Here is a 15997-nt window from a genome sequence, read left to right on the forward strand (position 1 = left end):
CTTAATGGCTGTCTTGTTCTGCCCAAAGGTAAAGAGCTAGCTATCAGTGCCATTTATCGGGTACACCGTTTTAGTATAAAATTGTTTAAAACCGAGCAGAGCCTCTTTTTCATCTTAATTAGACAATAACTCATTGATTCTAAGTGGGCCTTCATTTTCTAATTATTTAGTACATAATATAATGTCATTAAACATCTTTGAGTGGACAAGATTGCTCTAAAAGCTTCAGCTCCAGAGCTCCAATATTAGGCTTTTGGCAATCATCCCTGTGTGTGAAAAGCAGTCAGTTTGTTTACCAGGAATTTAGATTCACATTACTGGGGGAATTAGCAGTGAGCTATTAGTCTGATACAAGCACTTAACAATAGCTGATCATCTCCTCCTAGCTTGCAGATAATGGAGGTGATCAGCTGTAAATGGAAAGAAGGTAGGGCTATTTTCACCAAGGCACTTGGAGAAAGTGCTGTATCCTGTGACCTCTGCTAACCCTACGGTTTGCAAGAAATCCAAACGCCGAATCACTTCCTGGAGTAGAGCTAATCAACCACAAGAAGAACTTCCATTAGAGGCAAAACCAAGCTCAAACGGCCTTCCCTCATCTGAGAAAAGGTTCAGCCACAAAGTCCCTGAGGTAGGGGTGATTAGCCCCTGATCATATTTACCAGTACACATTTTGATGGAGGAAGCAACTGTAGAGCAGCAGCTGGTTCTCATTCCATAGCAGTACTGAATGACTGTCACTCTTAGTATCGCTCATTGGCTTCCTGTTTCGCTGTTGTCATAGAATCATAGAATGGCCTGGATTGAAAAGGACCACAGTGATCATCTAGTTTTACCCCCTGCTATGTGCAGGTCACCAACGACCAGCAGCCCAGGCTGCCCAGAGCCACATCCAGCCTGGCCTTGAATGCCTCCAGGGATGGGGCATCCACAGCCTCCTTGGGCAACCTGTTCCAGTGCCTCATCACCCTCTGCGTGAAAAAATTCCTCCTAATATCCAACCTAAACCTCCCCTGTCTCAGCTTAAGGCCATTCCCCCTTGTCCTGTCACCATCCACCCTCACAAACAGCCGTTCCCTCTCCTGTTTATCCGCTCCCTCCAAGCACTGCAGGCCACAATGAGGTCTCCCTGCGGCCTTCTCTTCTCCAGGCTAAACAAGCCCAGTTCCCTCAACCTTTCTTCATAGGAGAGGTGCTCCAGCCCTCTGATCATCTTAGTGCCCTCCTCTGGACCCGCTCCAAGAGCTCTACAGTAATGTTACCTTCCATTTTAGCAAAGTAACTTTCTATGATGTATTAAGATGCCTTTGCTCTTTGTGGCTGCTGAACCTGTAGTGTTGTCTTGTAAATGTGAAGTTGCCATATACTGTCAGCAAGTTTTGAGAGGCATGCCAGGGTTCTGCAGACAAGCATTACATTTTTGAAGTAAAACTTAATTTTTCCCATATCTGTGATACAGATTGTGTCCCCTTTAAAAAGAACACCAAAGCCACTTCATCCTTCCTGAAACATATGCATTTGCTGTGGGAAGTAGGAATGATTTTAATGAGGTAAGGCCATGGTAGTTTGGAGATTTGGAATTCAAGGCTTATTTCTTGCATCACCTTGCTTGTGACTTTTGGCAGGAAATGTCTATCAGTTCTCTCACTTGTCAGATAAAATCAACTCATAGTGACTGAGCTCGCTGCTCAAAAAGAGCTATGTTAATGCTCTCAGTAAATGCTATGGTAGGCCATGTTAAGAAATCTAAAGCTGTGTCAGATTTCTAGATGCCATGTCTGAAATCTGACAGTGATTTCTGTAAGTTGCTGTTGACATTACTTTGTAAGAGATTTCTTTCCCATAATGCCACCAGCAGGAGGACACAAACACTGCAGCTTCTACTAAATGCACAGGAAGGCAGAAGACTTCTAAAACTGCAAGATAAATTTTATTAGCAAGTCTTGGTATTATTTCACACTTTTAAAAATAATTTACATTACAACAAGTAGAAGGTTTCTTCCTTTTGTATGCCTGCTGAGATGTCAATGTTAAGACTGTCAGAACAGAGCATTTCTATTATATTATTTTTGTATTTAGATCAAAGGTGCTTGCAGGATGTTGTTTTCCAGTTTCTAGTGAATAAACACTGAGGTTTTTATGTTTTATTCTTGTATTTTGTAAATTGCCTTGCAGTACAGATAGTAGGAAGTGTTCTCAAAGGGCTGCAGTGCTAGCAGAACTGGACAGTTACTGACATGACACTTCTTAGTAGTAGTTGTGCATGCACGTGTGCTGTGACATTGAGCAGCTCTGGTATCTGGAGGTTATGTGCTACAAAAATCTAAATGAAAATGGATTTCTATACACATCAGAGCGAGTACCTACCAATGCAGGTGTATTTAGAGGTGTTTTTTGCTTCCAGTTATTGATGAACAATTGTAAGAGGCAGCTGTATATATAAAAGTGTATATGAATGTGGAAAAGGGACATTTGAAGAAAATGTTGTGTTCTGTTTAATTTCTGTCTAGAGCAGGATTTTGTCAGACTGTAAAGCATTTTCCTGTGTAATCCAGAACATGACTAGGGGCTGCAATTGCAATCAATAGCCTTCTTAGTAGGGGCAAGGGGACTAGAAGTCCACAGTATGATGAATATGAACAACAAAATAATAATAGCTTTTCCCATATCAACCTGACTTAGAGCACTCAAGTGTGGAACAAGGAAAGTTCACAATGCAGATGAATAGAAGATGGATGCTGCTCATGGAAAGCTATTCCATCTTTCTTATAAATGTTCACACTGATTTGTGGGATATTGTAAAGAACATTTTTCTCTTCCCTGTCATTCACAAGTAATCTCTGGAGATGACAAACACACCCTACAGTTCCAGCCCCACCACATTTAGGATGGCCAAATGTAGATCTGAGTCCTATAATAACACAGGCAGTTTTCATTAAAGAGAGGTAGCAAACATGGAAACAGTGTTGTCTCTTCAATCACATAGCCATATTTCAGTAGATGGTGGGAAGTACTAGCATTCTGACTCCTCTTAGTTAAGATCATAGAATCACCAAGGTTGAAAAAGACCTCCAAGATCATCTAGTCCAACCGTCCACCCCCCTCCAATACTTCCGCACAAAACCACGTCCCATAGTGCAACATCTAAACCTTTTTTGAACATCTCCAGAGATGGTGACTCAACCACCTCCCTGGGCAGCCCATTCCAGTGGCTGACCATCCTTTCAGAGAATAAATTTTTCCTACCACCTAGCCTGAATCTCCCCTTGTGCACCTGGAAGCTATTCTCTCTAGTCTTATCGCTAGCTATGCAGAAGAAGCTGATTCCCCACCGCACCACAACGTCCTTTCAGGTAGCTGTAGAGAGCTAAAGGTCTCTCCTAAATCTCCTCTCAAGATGTCACGATACTTGTTCCTTTTGCATGAAAATGTGATGTTGCTTCTCTGTGCATCAGAGGGACAGCTTCTATTGCATGCGATCATTTCCCTGTCCTTGCTGCCCAAGGAGATAAGAGGAGGCCGGAATTTGAAATGGCAATATTACCACTGCAGAGAAGGACAGCTACACTGAGGTATGTGCAACAATGGAAGATTTTCTAGTAAGAAGGGTCTGACAGTGACTGGGAGCCAAAACATATTACCTAGTTGGTACCTTCATGAGGTACAGATAAAACACAGGGTAAAAAGAAATAGCTGCTTGTTCTGTATCTATTCTGGACTGTAATATTGCTCAGCTGTGCATAATATTGTCCAGATCAGTTGTATTTCATAGAATAAACAAGAGGCATTATACATGTCTACAGAGAAGCTGCTTTAAGCTGAGTATCTAGCTATCCTGAAAGTGTGGGTTGGCTGATGAGGCCAACTTTTGCTCGCAATTGATTGTGGACTATTAACCTATGCTCAGAAATCAATATTCACTTAACACCACATTCTAACAGGCCAACGTAGCATAAAATAACAGCAGTTACACAGTGCACATGTTTACATTCAGAATAAACAGATCATGAAATAGAACTTGGCAGAGGAGGAAACTGGCAGGATTGAAAGGGGAAAATGGCAACTTCAGTGTGTGGAGACGTACAAACTAGTTCCAGCTCCTGGAGGCTTTTGCAACTGAATGACCCACGGAATCTGTGGTGAATAGAGCATCACCTTCCCTAGGCATTCCTAAAAAGCTTTGGCCTGAGGCCTGGTAATGTCATCCTTGTCTAGGTAAATTTACTAGGGTTGAGTACAGGAATCCCTACTATTCCACAGAAGACAGGTCTCTCGCTGTCCATGATAAGGGATGATGCATATAGTTACAAAGGACAAAACAGAAAGGAGCAAGAATGTAAACTAGAGTATAGCTCTTCAAACTGGAATGGTTTTTCATATATTTAAAAGAATGAATTGAAAAAAAAAACAACTAAGGGAACTGAAAGTAATTGAGAACTGGTATTTTACAGGGATTTTATGTTCATGCTTACTTAGCTTTACTTGTAACCACCCTGCAGTGAGGGCTCTTAGTCTTCATCGTAGAATCACCAGCATTGGGAAAGACCTCCAAGATCATCTAGTCCAACCATCCACCCACCTCCAATACTTCCCCACTAAACCACGTCCCATAGTACAACATCTAAACCTTTCTTGAACACCTCCAGGAATGGTGACTCAACCACCTCCCTGGGCAGCCCATTCCAGTGGCTGAGCAAATGTTCGGAGAAGAAATTTTTCCAAATATCCAACCTGAGCCTCCCCTCGTGCAACTGGAGGCCATTCCCTCTAGTCCCATCACTACTTACGCAGGAGAAGAGGCTGACCCTCTCCTCACCACAACCTCCTTTCAGGTAGTTGTAGAGGGCGATAAGCCCCTTGAGCCTTCTCTTTTCCAGACTGTACAATCCCAGTTCCTTCAGCTGTTCCTCACAAGGCTTGTGCTCCAGGCATTTTACCAGCTTCGCTGCCCTCCTCTGCACACACTCCAAGGCCTTGATGTCTTTCCTGTGTGAATGGCCAAAAACTGAACATGGTACCTGAGGTGCAGCCTTACCAGAGCTGAATACAGGGCATATCACCTCTTTGCCCCTGCTGGCAATGCTATTTCTTATACTAGCCAGGATGCCATTGGTCTTCTTGGCTGCCTGGGCATACTGCTGGCTCATGTTTAGCCAAGCATCCATCAATACCCCCAGGTCTATTTCTTCCAGGCAGTCTTCCAGCCCCAGGTCTGTAGTGTTACCTGGGGTTGTTGTGGCCAAAGTGCAGGACCTGACACTTAAGGATGGTATTATACTGTATGCCTACGGAAGAGCTTAAACAGGTTGGGTGGTAGGAAACAGTGTCATGTGCATCCCTCTAGTTAGAAAAAGAACCCCACACAAGTTCTGACAGAATGCAGACTTGTTTTAAAATACTGTGGTTGAATATGAGCCTGACTGTCACTCAAAATGCTAAATGTGGCAGAAGCAATGGTGGGCACCAAATCTGCATCTCAGAGCAGACTGATTGGAGGAAAGAGGGGCACAAGTCAGGGAGAGGTTTTCGGTGACTGCAGTTATAGGCTAAGGCTGTTCCCTTTCTCTTTTACAGAGGCCTTTTGTTTCTTGAGGGTAAATCAGTAGTGGGAGGTGCCTGGATATGGGATAAGATTAATAATATGGGAAGGAAAGATGCTACTTATGCCAAGTTAAAGTGGGTTCAGCAACAGGGGAAGGAGTAGAGACAGAGATGGCCAAGAAACAGCAGCTCCAGAATATACAGAGGAGGCCATAGGCAAACTGCTGTGTTCAGAGGTGTCTTGCTGTGTCTTCACTTCAGCCACCTAGGAAATGAAAAGGAGGAATGAATCCCAGTTAGTCCCATTTGTGCTCAAACATGAATAGCAGAAGGGCCTCAAGCTTTGGACACTGATTTGAGACTGCAGAAAACTTCTGCAGCCAGGCAGCATGGCCTCCAATTTCTGCTTGTCTGTGGAAGGAATATCTGAGTCAAAGCAGTCTATGTTTCTGCATGCACATGGCATCCCTTACTTTGATGTCCAAAATCACACATTTCCAGGTAGAGATTCTGAACTACTGTCTGTAGGCCATTTGACCTGATACTGGAGGCAACAAAACAATGCATACCTGGGACATTTCCGAAGCAAGAGATGTGCTGGCACTGTCTCCTTGGAAATTTAGGGAAGATGAATAATACAAGTCTTTCTGTCTTTCCAGACCTGTCAGCTTCTGGTGCATTTGAGACCAAATAGCATTTTCTGCAAACAGAAGCAAAGCGAGTCTTACTGTGTTTTTCTTGTAGTATGTAGTATATCAGGTGGGATGTTCAGGTTGTAGGTGTATCTGTAGTGCTGTGTGTGAGGCTTTTTGGTACAGCAGTAAGTAATTTAAATACTAATCTTTTAACTAAAGATGGTTGATTTGTTTGGTATACTTCAGAACCTTTTACAAAACAAAATATTTAAATCTTATTTAGGTCTGTTGCTAATATGGTAAGGAGCATAAAAGAAATACCAACTTTGGAGTATATACATCATAGAATATCCCGAGTTGGAAGGATCCCACAAGGACCATCTAGTCCACCTCCTGGCTCCACACAGGAAATATTTGGACATAGCCTGATTTTTGGAATTGCTATGCTGCTGAATCTACTGACAAGGACTGTGTCAGGAGCTACTCATCTTGGCAAAATAAGGGCCAAAGACAAGGCTGGAGCACCTCTCCTATGAAGATGGGCTGAACTAAAGGAGGGGAGATCTAGATTAGATGTTGGACAAGTTTTTCACTGAGAAGGAGGCGAGGTGCTGGAACAGGCTGCCCAGAGAGGTTGTGGATGTCCCATCCCTGGACACGTTCAATACCAGGTTAGATGGGGCTCTGGGCAACCTGATCTAGTGCTTGATCTAGCGATTGGCAACCCTGCCCATGGCTGATCATCTTTGAGGTCCCTTCCAACCCAGGGAGATCTACGACTCTATGAAAGGACCGAGAGTGGAAACCAAAACACCATAATCCTGGCGTTGATGCAACTACTCAACAACCTATGGATACAGCATGTCTGACCTCCCCAAAGAGTTGCTTTTTTGCAACCCCTTCATTTGAATGCTGTTTGTAGATAGCTTCATAGTGTTTGAGATGAACAGAAGTGTTGGTAAAAATATAGAAACACTTCCAAAAGCAAATCCATGCTAGTCTTGGAGGTTTGTCAGGAGATCATGGAAATGCTGCAAAAGACAGAAGTTTATGCTAGAGCAATGCAGCGTAAGATCTTGAAATCAACAGGTTTTGAACTTCCCCGTGCTGAGTTGTTTCCCCAGTTCTGCGACATATTGCTTACCAAGGCACTTGTTGCTCTCAAACATGCCAAGTATCTGGTCACACTTCTCCTTCTCGTTGCCACTGCTTTCACAGGTACACCACAGGGAGACCTCCACGCTGGAGTTACTGATGTAGTTGGGTGTCATAGGCGTGCCTGTCCCAAGCCCCCAGAAATAGGAATCAGGATTTACTTCATCAAATGAAAGAAGCATGATGAGTCCCCTTATCCTCAAGGCAATGCTGCCCTGGAGGCAAAAGCCTTCCATTACTTAGAAGTCACCTTGCAGAGCCCCTGCAAAGTGACCCACATCTGGTGAGCATATGTGCAGTCTGCTGCTCTGTGAGAAAGGGTGGAGATTGCTACCGCTGACTCAGTCAATCTGATGATGAAGCACACTGCTAACCGAACTTTGTGCAAACATTACATTGAAGGATGTGAAGCATCTGCAGATTCAACGGCACTACTGGCACATGGCTCTCCTAACTCTCATGTAGCTGGCAGCACTCCGTGGCCAAATGCTTTTTTTGCCAAACAAGTGCTGCACACCTGTAGTGTGCCATTCAGAGTACTGAGCTTATTTGGCATGAAAACAGCAAAGACGTCTGGAAAACCAGAAGATATAGTCTAGAATTACAGCTTCTGAGATACTACTGCATTTTGTAGCTCCTTTGAGCCACTCTGAAAAAGTAAAAGCAATTTGGCAGTGAGTACCTGTAACTAAAGACAACCTTCCACTCAACAGCTGGTAGTGCCTTCTGTTACTGTTGTTCTGACTGGCTCTGAGAAGACAGTGCATACACAGTGTTAAACCAGCATGGGTCTAAACATCAAGCAACAAGGGAATGTCAGCTTTAACAACGATCTTACAACTGGATTCTGCTGTGACTTTGATGCAGCTCCAGCAGCAGGAACAACTTAATCCACACAAGCTGACAGAGACTCTGCGGACGGGTATTTAGAGCACTTTGCATCAGCTGGTGATGCAAACAGGAATGCAAGAATCCCAGGCGAGTGCTGCTGCTTTGCCAGCAGAGGATGGGACAGAGCAGAGTGATAAATGCCACGAAGGAGCTCTCTGTGCTCATTACCTCAGAAACAAGTGGAAGCACTAGCATCCATTAGCTAAGGCATGTTCATTGGCTTGCTGAGCACTATCACCCGCAGCAAAGCAAGACAGACCCTCTCAGCATAACAGTGTGGCTACAATTTGTTGCCTGAAGGTGGCCCTTTATGTTCCTGTGGGCATCACTTACCAATCATCCCCATGTAAGCCTGCAGGCATGCAGCATGGTTGTGCTGAGAGCAACCATCTGGGGACATATCTGCAGGTTGGCAGTTTTGTTGGAAATCAGCCAGTCGGGATCTGCAGGAATGAAAATGAGACTGTCAGTGTCTATGTCTCTTCTGGTGGCTGGTGCCTGCTGCTGCCAGACCTACTTGCAGATATGGTCTTCCAAGCAGGAGTCCAGAAGCCAAAGGCAATTGGGTTTGGTGCTATACTGAAAGGAACAATCAGGAACAATAGTTTTCCGGCGTCGTTCTCCACAGAGTTCATCCTGACATGGACAGAATAGGATTCTTCTAGTGAAATCCTCTGGGACTTTCTCAAAGAAATTTCTCAGCCCTCGATGGCATTTGCGACGGTCGCACATGTCCTCGCTTCCTGCCCCTCTGGTGCAGATTGAGGCATAGTCTGTGCGCAGCCGAACACACTTCTTGCTCAGATTACAGACGTGAGTTGCTTTCAGGCATGGGTTTGTTGCATCTCCTGCTAACTGAGAGCCTATGAAGCAAAAATAAATCTGTAAACAAAGAAGCAAATCTCCAGAAGAAACTTCATATAGAAATAGGAGTAACCCTTACTTGATGGACAAATTGGGAACATCAGAATGAACGAAGTCCTGCTATGTGCTTGTAGTTGGACATTACAGTGACGCTAGTTACAAAATCACATATTTTATTGGTTCATGTTAGGATGTTTTTTTCAGAGAATACGTCATTGTGAGTTATTCCTTCTTTCATGGGCTTAGGTCTGTAATTGTATTTACCTTTAAGAGCAAATACAGACAGGTATCCAGAGCAGGCATTCATCTGATTAAAAGGACAATCACCTCAAATCGTTATTATTGATGATTTTTACCCCCTGAAAAGTTAAGAATGGTAAAGAATGTATCATGTAGCTGTTACCAACTATTACCTGATACCAGAGCTGCCAGTTCATTATAATCTGTTTTCCAGTGCTCTTCAATTGCTGGATTCTCATAAGGAGAGGTTTCCAAATTGAAATAACCTGGGCAAGACACAAGGTGTTTTATGCAATGAGAGATGCGCCAGCTTTTTTTTTTTTTTTTCTTTTTGCCTTATTCACACTTCTTCAGGCTGGAGTTCAGAGGTGCTTCTGTTCTGTTGAAAGCCAAATCCCAAGAATGGTTCTGCTGGAGGTGCAAAGGTGTGATTGTGTAGCAACAGCATTACATTTTGTCATTAGATTTCCTCTGGCTGGAATTTGGCCTAAGTTGAAATCAGCTTTTTGTCAGCCTGAGTGCTAATGAGTTGTGCAGGAAAGGTAGTTTCTGGTGGCAGGCCATTAGAAGCATCCCAGTAAAGCTGGAGAGAAGCAAAATGCTGCTCATGGATGCCATTACAGTATGTGATAAACTCATATTCATTTTCAGTGACAGATGTAAACATTTTGAAGTGATTTTCATAGAATTACAGTTAAGTAATTGTCTCAAAGTTGCTACCTTTGTTCGTTGGACTCCCAGGTGTATTTGAAGGGCAAGTCTCAAACCAGATTGGTTTTCCATGCAAATCATACAGAGCAGTAATGACCAGGAGACCAAAGGGGTACCTTGGTATTGGCAAGTGGCCTTTCACCAGTGCTTTCAGATGGGAGGGGCAGTGTTGAGCCTTACCAGCACCTTCTAAATTTACATTATTGTATCTCACCATCTGTCATGCTGGAGTGGACGGTCCAGAAAATGCGCAGGCAATGCTCCTGTCTCTTCATGCGCCGATGGCACTTGCAGTGCAGTAAAGAGCTGTTCCCGAGGTACAGCTCTGCATTCAGACATCTGACCCTGCTATCATGATCCAGCGCGACGAAGCGTGTCTTAGCAAGGTCACAGTTTTCCAGAGTCCTGTAGGTGGCATTGCAGATGGAGTCTGAGAGGCACAGCTGTTCTGCTACTATGCAGTCACTCCGTGGTAGAGCCAGGAAGTCTCCTGATAAAGAAGGGAAAAGATTGTTAGGATTTCAGTCGTGATAAATGCCACACAAGTACCTTGTCATTGTTTTGTACACATCCTCAGTATGAACTCAAGGGGCAGAACTGGTTGGGGTCCTTCATATTGGAGCAGTACGGAGCAAGAGCTCTCTGCATTTAGAAACAAAAGAATGACAATTAGTGTGTGAAAGAGAGAACAAAAGATTAATGATAAATCTCCAACGTGATTTTGTTTAATAACATCCCCCTCCCTTTTCTTTAAAACCACCTTTAACTCTTTCAGCTTGGCTGGGATCAGGGGTGGCTCTCTATTTTCCTAGAGCAGTAAATCCCTAGGAAACTTTGGCTTTGCTGAGGCCACCTTTGAAGACACTCTCCTATCTGGGCAATAAGAAGCTTAGTGCAATAAGCAGTACTAACACCACACTGTGGTGTAAGTCAGTGCTGCTGCTGTTGCTAAGTACACAGGTCACTCTGAAAGTAATAACTCCTATTTATTTCCTCTGCAACTACAACAGATACAAAGAGCACAATAACATTATTTGATAGAGCAAATTCTCAGCTACAAAACACTGTTTTTCAACACAGACACCACCATTAGCTGTGCATTTTCATCAGTGATGAACAAGAGCCTATTTGTTGTGCCCATAAAAGTCTGCATCAGGGAAGGTGCCCCACTATCACCACTGCTGAAATGCACCACTCACTCCTTACTGTGCTGACATTCAGCAAGCATCAGTTAAAGTCAATGGGTGCAGTGTTTTCCACATGGAGGAATTCAGTTCCACACCTTTGCTTAATATATGCTTCCACATCAGAGACCCTTTGGTCAGACTGCTCCTCCACTGCCATCTGTCACATGGCAACAAAATGTAATGCACTACTGATGGGAAGGTTCATCCACTGCTGCCATACTGCCAACATCTGCCTCTGACATCGTGGACCAACATCATCAAATAGGAGGCATGACTTTTGGAGCAACTCTCGTATATACCAGTCATTAAGAGCTGCACTGAGAAAGCCATTTGCAGGGTGTAAAAGCAACTAATTTGTTAAGTTTGGAAACTTAATAACAACTATACATTTTTTTGCATAATATAAGATTCCTTTCATATTAAACACAATTCAGTATGTAATCTTCCTTCATTTCTGAGGTATATGGATCTGTGTTTACGCTACAAGCAAGTGTGTCACGGAATAGTTTGGGCTAGAAGAGACATCAAAGATCATCTGGATCCAACTTCCGTGCCACAGGCTGAGATACCTTCCACTAGACCAGGTTGTTCAAAGCTCCACCCAACTTGGCCTTGCAAAGACTTGGAATAAGAACTGCTAACAGAATTTATATGTAGGCTAGTAGTATGTTTACTCCTTTCGGGACACTACTGCACTCAACCTAGCACCTACCTTCAGTGCTTTTTGGATGTGTGATCTGTCATTCTCTTGTTCAGCATGTGCTGCAGTACTATTTCTGTCTGTCTTCACTGAAGACTAAAATAAAAAATCTCGGTGCAGCTTTTATTATCTGGTATACTACCTTCACTGTCTGATTTGTTTTCTCACTTCCTTCACTTCTACTGGCTTTATCAGTTTATCTGCCATATAATTCCACACTAGTCTGATTCTCAAACTTCCTATTCTGCCTTCAGCCCAGTAATGCTGCCTTCCGTGTCTCCGTCCCGTTCATTTATATTTCTTGGCTTTCCTAACAACTTCTTTGTTGTTCATCTGGCTGTTGCATAAAGACTATATGAGTTGGTAAGCTCCCTGAAAGACAAATCTCTCACCAGAAATGCTTTGTACCAGCACAGTTGGTTTTGGTTAGACATTCCATCTCGGAACAACATTAATGAACACATGGGGTGTGATTACATTCTGTAAGGCTGCAAACAGTGCAAAGTTCCAGTAGCAATTTTCCAACTTAAATGATTCTATGATTGTGCTGCCTCCACTGGGCTTTGGAATTCTAAGCTGAGCAAACTGACGTAGCTCTCAAGACCAGAGCAGAGTCCCACTGCCCTCAGTGGCCGCAGCAGCTGTTGCAGTAAGTTCATGAAAGGACAGGACACACTGCTAGCCTTACGAGCACTGCTCAAAATTCACCATAGCTTGAGGTGACATTTTCAAAACTTTTCAATGATACCATAATTGACAGGGTAGGGCAGAGCTGAGTGTGAAGTGGATGGACTGTGTTTCTACCACAGGCCTGTACCAGATGCTTTGGGTGAAACTTCTGGAAGCGTCAAAGCAGAAAAAGTTAGAGCAGTCCTCCTTAACTAACAGAACTTAATAGCTACGCAGCCTCAAGCCCTAGCGCATAAAGTTTCATTGAAAAAAAGAGTTGTCCTAGTACTTGTAATACCAGATAATCAGGTAAAATATCTGGTACTGTACTAGAAAGCTCTCTGGTCTAGGTTGCAGAAAGCACTGAATGTGCATGTGTATCAGAGCCCCTTTAGCAAAATGAAAAACAAAGTTATAATAATCACTTCACAAACAATGGTTATTTACACTTAAAAAAAATAAAGTGATAGTTAGTATAATGCCCATTTACTCTCACTTTTGAATCCATGCCCTGTCATATACCTATGAAATTACAATTAATGTTATCATTATCTTAGTGTGGACGACAAGGGATACTATGTAAGTATGTAAGAGAGGACAACTGCAGAAGGGAAACTTTTTAGTAAGAATAGATTTAAAACAAGCACCAGGGAAATCTATTGTAGTCATGTGGCTGCAAATGCTCCTGAGGTCTCAGTGCAATAGCTCCTCTTTATAGCAGTCATGATATTGAGCAGTTCCTTTTTTTTTTTTTTTTTTTTTTTTTTAATGTCAAGCACTGACATCTCATAGGGAGGGTCGGGTCTTTGGAGCACTTTTGAAACTTCTGTATTTTTTGCCACTGCAACCATGAAGACTGCACTAGAGATGAATGCGAAAGGGGAATCATTTCTCCCCTCCAGATCTTGTGACTTGGCAATATCGGAGCACAGTGTAAGACAAACAGTTGCATCTTTGCAGGAGCTTCCTGGATTGGTCTTTGCAAACCGAGCCTCATCAGAATATCAGCCTGAAGCGATTCAGAGGGGGAGTGCATGGAAGATAGGTTAAAAAAAAAAAAAAACAAAAAAAAAAACCAACAGTTTTCGGCAAAGATATCTCAGGTCCTGCGCCTCCTCCAAGAATTAGAACCGATGCTGTCTTTATGCCCGAAAGGGTGCTGTCTTTACGCCGCGCTGAGGGATCAGCTCCTGACATCGGTCCCTCCCTGCCGCGAGCGAGAAGAGCAAACCGCCCTCCTTTACCTCCGCGAGCTTTGCCTCGAGCAAATTCAATTCCCTTCCGCAGAGCATCCAGCCAGTTTGGTCACATCGACACTCGCAATTCGCAGCGCAGGTCAAAGCAGCAGCGCGCCTTTCCTGCTTTGAAATACGGTTCCTTGGCAGCGGAGCCGCTGCCGAGCAGCACCGAGTCCGGGACGCAGTCCGAGCTCCGCACAACCCAACCTCCCAGACAGGGCACCGAAACGTCGCCCGCGCGCGTTTTCTGCCGGCAGCTGCTCGGGACGGGACGGCCGCCCGGCGCTTCTCGCCGCCCGCGGGACGGGCACGCGCCGCCGCGAGGCTCTTCCCCGCCGCGCCCTCCCGCCCGCCGCCCCGTGCTGTTCGTTACCGGCTCGGGAGAGGAGCAGCCCCAGGAGCAGGGCCGGCCACATGCTGCAGCTCGGCGCCGGCGGCCGCTCGCTCGCTCCGGGCGCTGGAGCCGCCGCTCACATCCCGAACGCTGCCCGTCGGGGAGTGAGCGGCCGCCGCCCCGTCGAGGTGCAAACGGCGAGCGCCGCCCCGCGGCACGGCCCGCCTCCACGGCGGGGGGAGGGGGAGGCGCTGGAGGGCGCGGATGGAGCCCCGCGGTGCCGGCCGTGAGGGAGCGCGCGCCCCGGCGAGAGAGCGGTTCAGAGGGGGCGCTTTGGAAAGGCAGTGCGTAAAAATTCCGTTCGTTGGTCCGGTTATTGACTCGCGACACGTCCTACTGCTGGGGGTGAGGCTGTGGATGCTCCTTCCCTGTGCGAGGAGCGATCACAGGAGTCTGCTTTGTTAAAAGAAAGTGAACGTTAATCGGAGGAAACGGCCTCGGAGGGGACAGGTGCCGGCTAGCTCTTGGTTCCCCCTCTGCTTCTTTGGTCTGCCGAAGAGATGGTGTGAGCTTTTGGCTCCTTCCCGTGGGCTTTGTTGTGAAGGGTCTTTTTTCGGAATCTTACAGTTGTGGGCTTGGCTTCTGTTGAGCTGTTTCGTTGTGCCCTGTCGAGCAGACACCTCTGGGAGCCTGCTCAACATTTAGGCAGCCATGTTTCTTTTTGAACAAATCCTTCTTTTTAGTTTCCATACCAAGATGAAATTAACCAACGTAAAAAAAGTAGCAGTCTAACACATATTAACATATGAAAATAAGGTGAACTTCTGGCAGAACAGTTGTTTGCACAAGAAGAGAAACCAACTCCATCTGTCCAAAAAGCCCAACAGAAAGGGTAATAACTGTGCAAACATTAAGCATTTACAGTCCAGTTCAATGCTGCTCTCCTGTTCCTGGGTTTGGAAAAGATTTGTCCTTCTGCTTACTGCTGTGAGAGAATTCTTAGGGTTGTGAAGCAGTTGTCCACAAACACTGGAGGCTCTCACTTCCTGTTCAAGGAGAGAAAGTGTTCTCACCACTCTTAAAGCCCTTACTGAAGTCTAATGGTTGGGGGAACTTAAGGCAAACGGTGGAGAGAATGCAGCCTTTTTAACTTTGAGGAGAATTGTTTCAGTCGTCGTTCAGGGAGGATTGAAGAGAAACTTGGAGGAGACTTATTATAAAAAGGTGGGAGGTTCAGCAGCCCAGATAGCCCTCAGTGCAGGAGTACAAATGCTTCAGGAGGTTTGTGGCCAATGTTACTGCCTCTCTCAGTCCAGTTGAGAGGGGAAGCTCTGCTAGACCGAATTGTAGCAGCGGGTATAACTGTGTGAAGATATGAATGTAAAGGGTAATCAGGATGATAGTGATTACCAGCCTGTGATTTTAGTCTGTTGTTTCATTTACACTGTTTTTTGCGTCTTCTAAACAAAGACAGATTCCAGTAAATTCAGGGAACTGATGTAAAGCAGCTCACAGGAGAAGAGAAACGTCTTTGTACCTTGAAAAATGAATTAATATAAACCATTAATCTTAACATAAGGGAAAATTCTGGCACATATAAACATTCTGCTAGCATGTGGGAAAAAAAAACACAACAGGCTTCCTATTAGTCTCCAAAGTGGATTCGTCAAGAACCAATGTGATTTCTTCTGTAACAGAGTAACAAGTTTTGTAGGGAAGAGAGAAAAGAGCAGCTCATCAGTACTGAGGATCTTTGAAAATGGCTTTCAGCAGGTCAGTCTAACTGAGTACCAGAGGATAAATGAGAGAATCTTTAACAGTCCTTTCCAGGC

General features: G+C 44.6%; 1 protein-coding gene across 1 annotated transcript; it reads right to left on the reverse strand.

Annotated features, from left to right (window-relative positions):
* Positions 1-4349: 4349 nt before the first annotated feature.
* On the reverse strand, positions 4350-14372 carry GFRA3 (GDNF family receptor alpha 3). Its single transcript, XM_085236882.1, has 8 exons — positions 14205-14372; positions 10252-10527; positions 9500-9592; positions 8740-9085; positions 8556-8665; positions 7321-7455; positions 6111-6241; positions 4350-5806 (listed from the first exon to the last, which is right to left on the reverse strand). Exons 1-8 carry the CDS (start codon positions 14245-14247, stop codon positions 5672-5674), a joined length of 1269 nt encoding a protein of 422 aa, XP_085093008.1. The 5' UTR covers positions 14248-14372; the 3' UTR covers positions 4350-5671.
* Positions 14373-15997: the final 1625 nt, after the last annotated feature.

The sequence above is a fragment of the Meleagris gallopavo genome, chromosome 15, assembly GCF_905368555.1.
Source record: "Meleagris gallopavo chromosome 15, MGAL_WU_HG_1.1, whole genome shotgun sequence".
Lineage (NCBI taxonomy): Eukaryota > Metazoa > Chordata > Aves > Galliformes > Phasianidae > Meleagris > Meleagris gallopavo.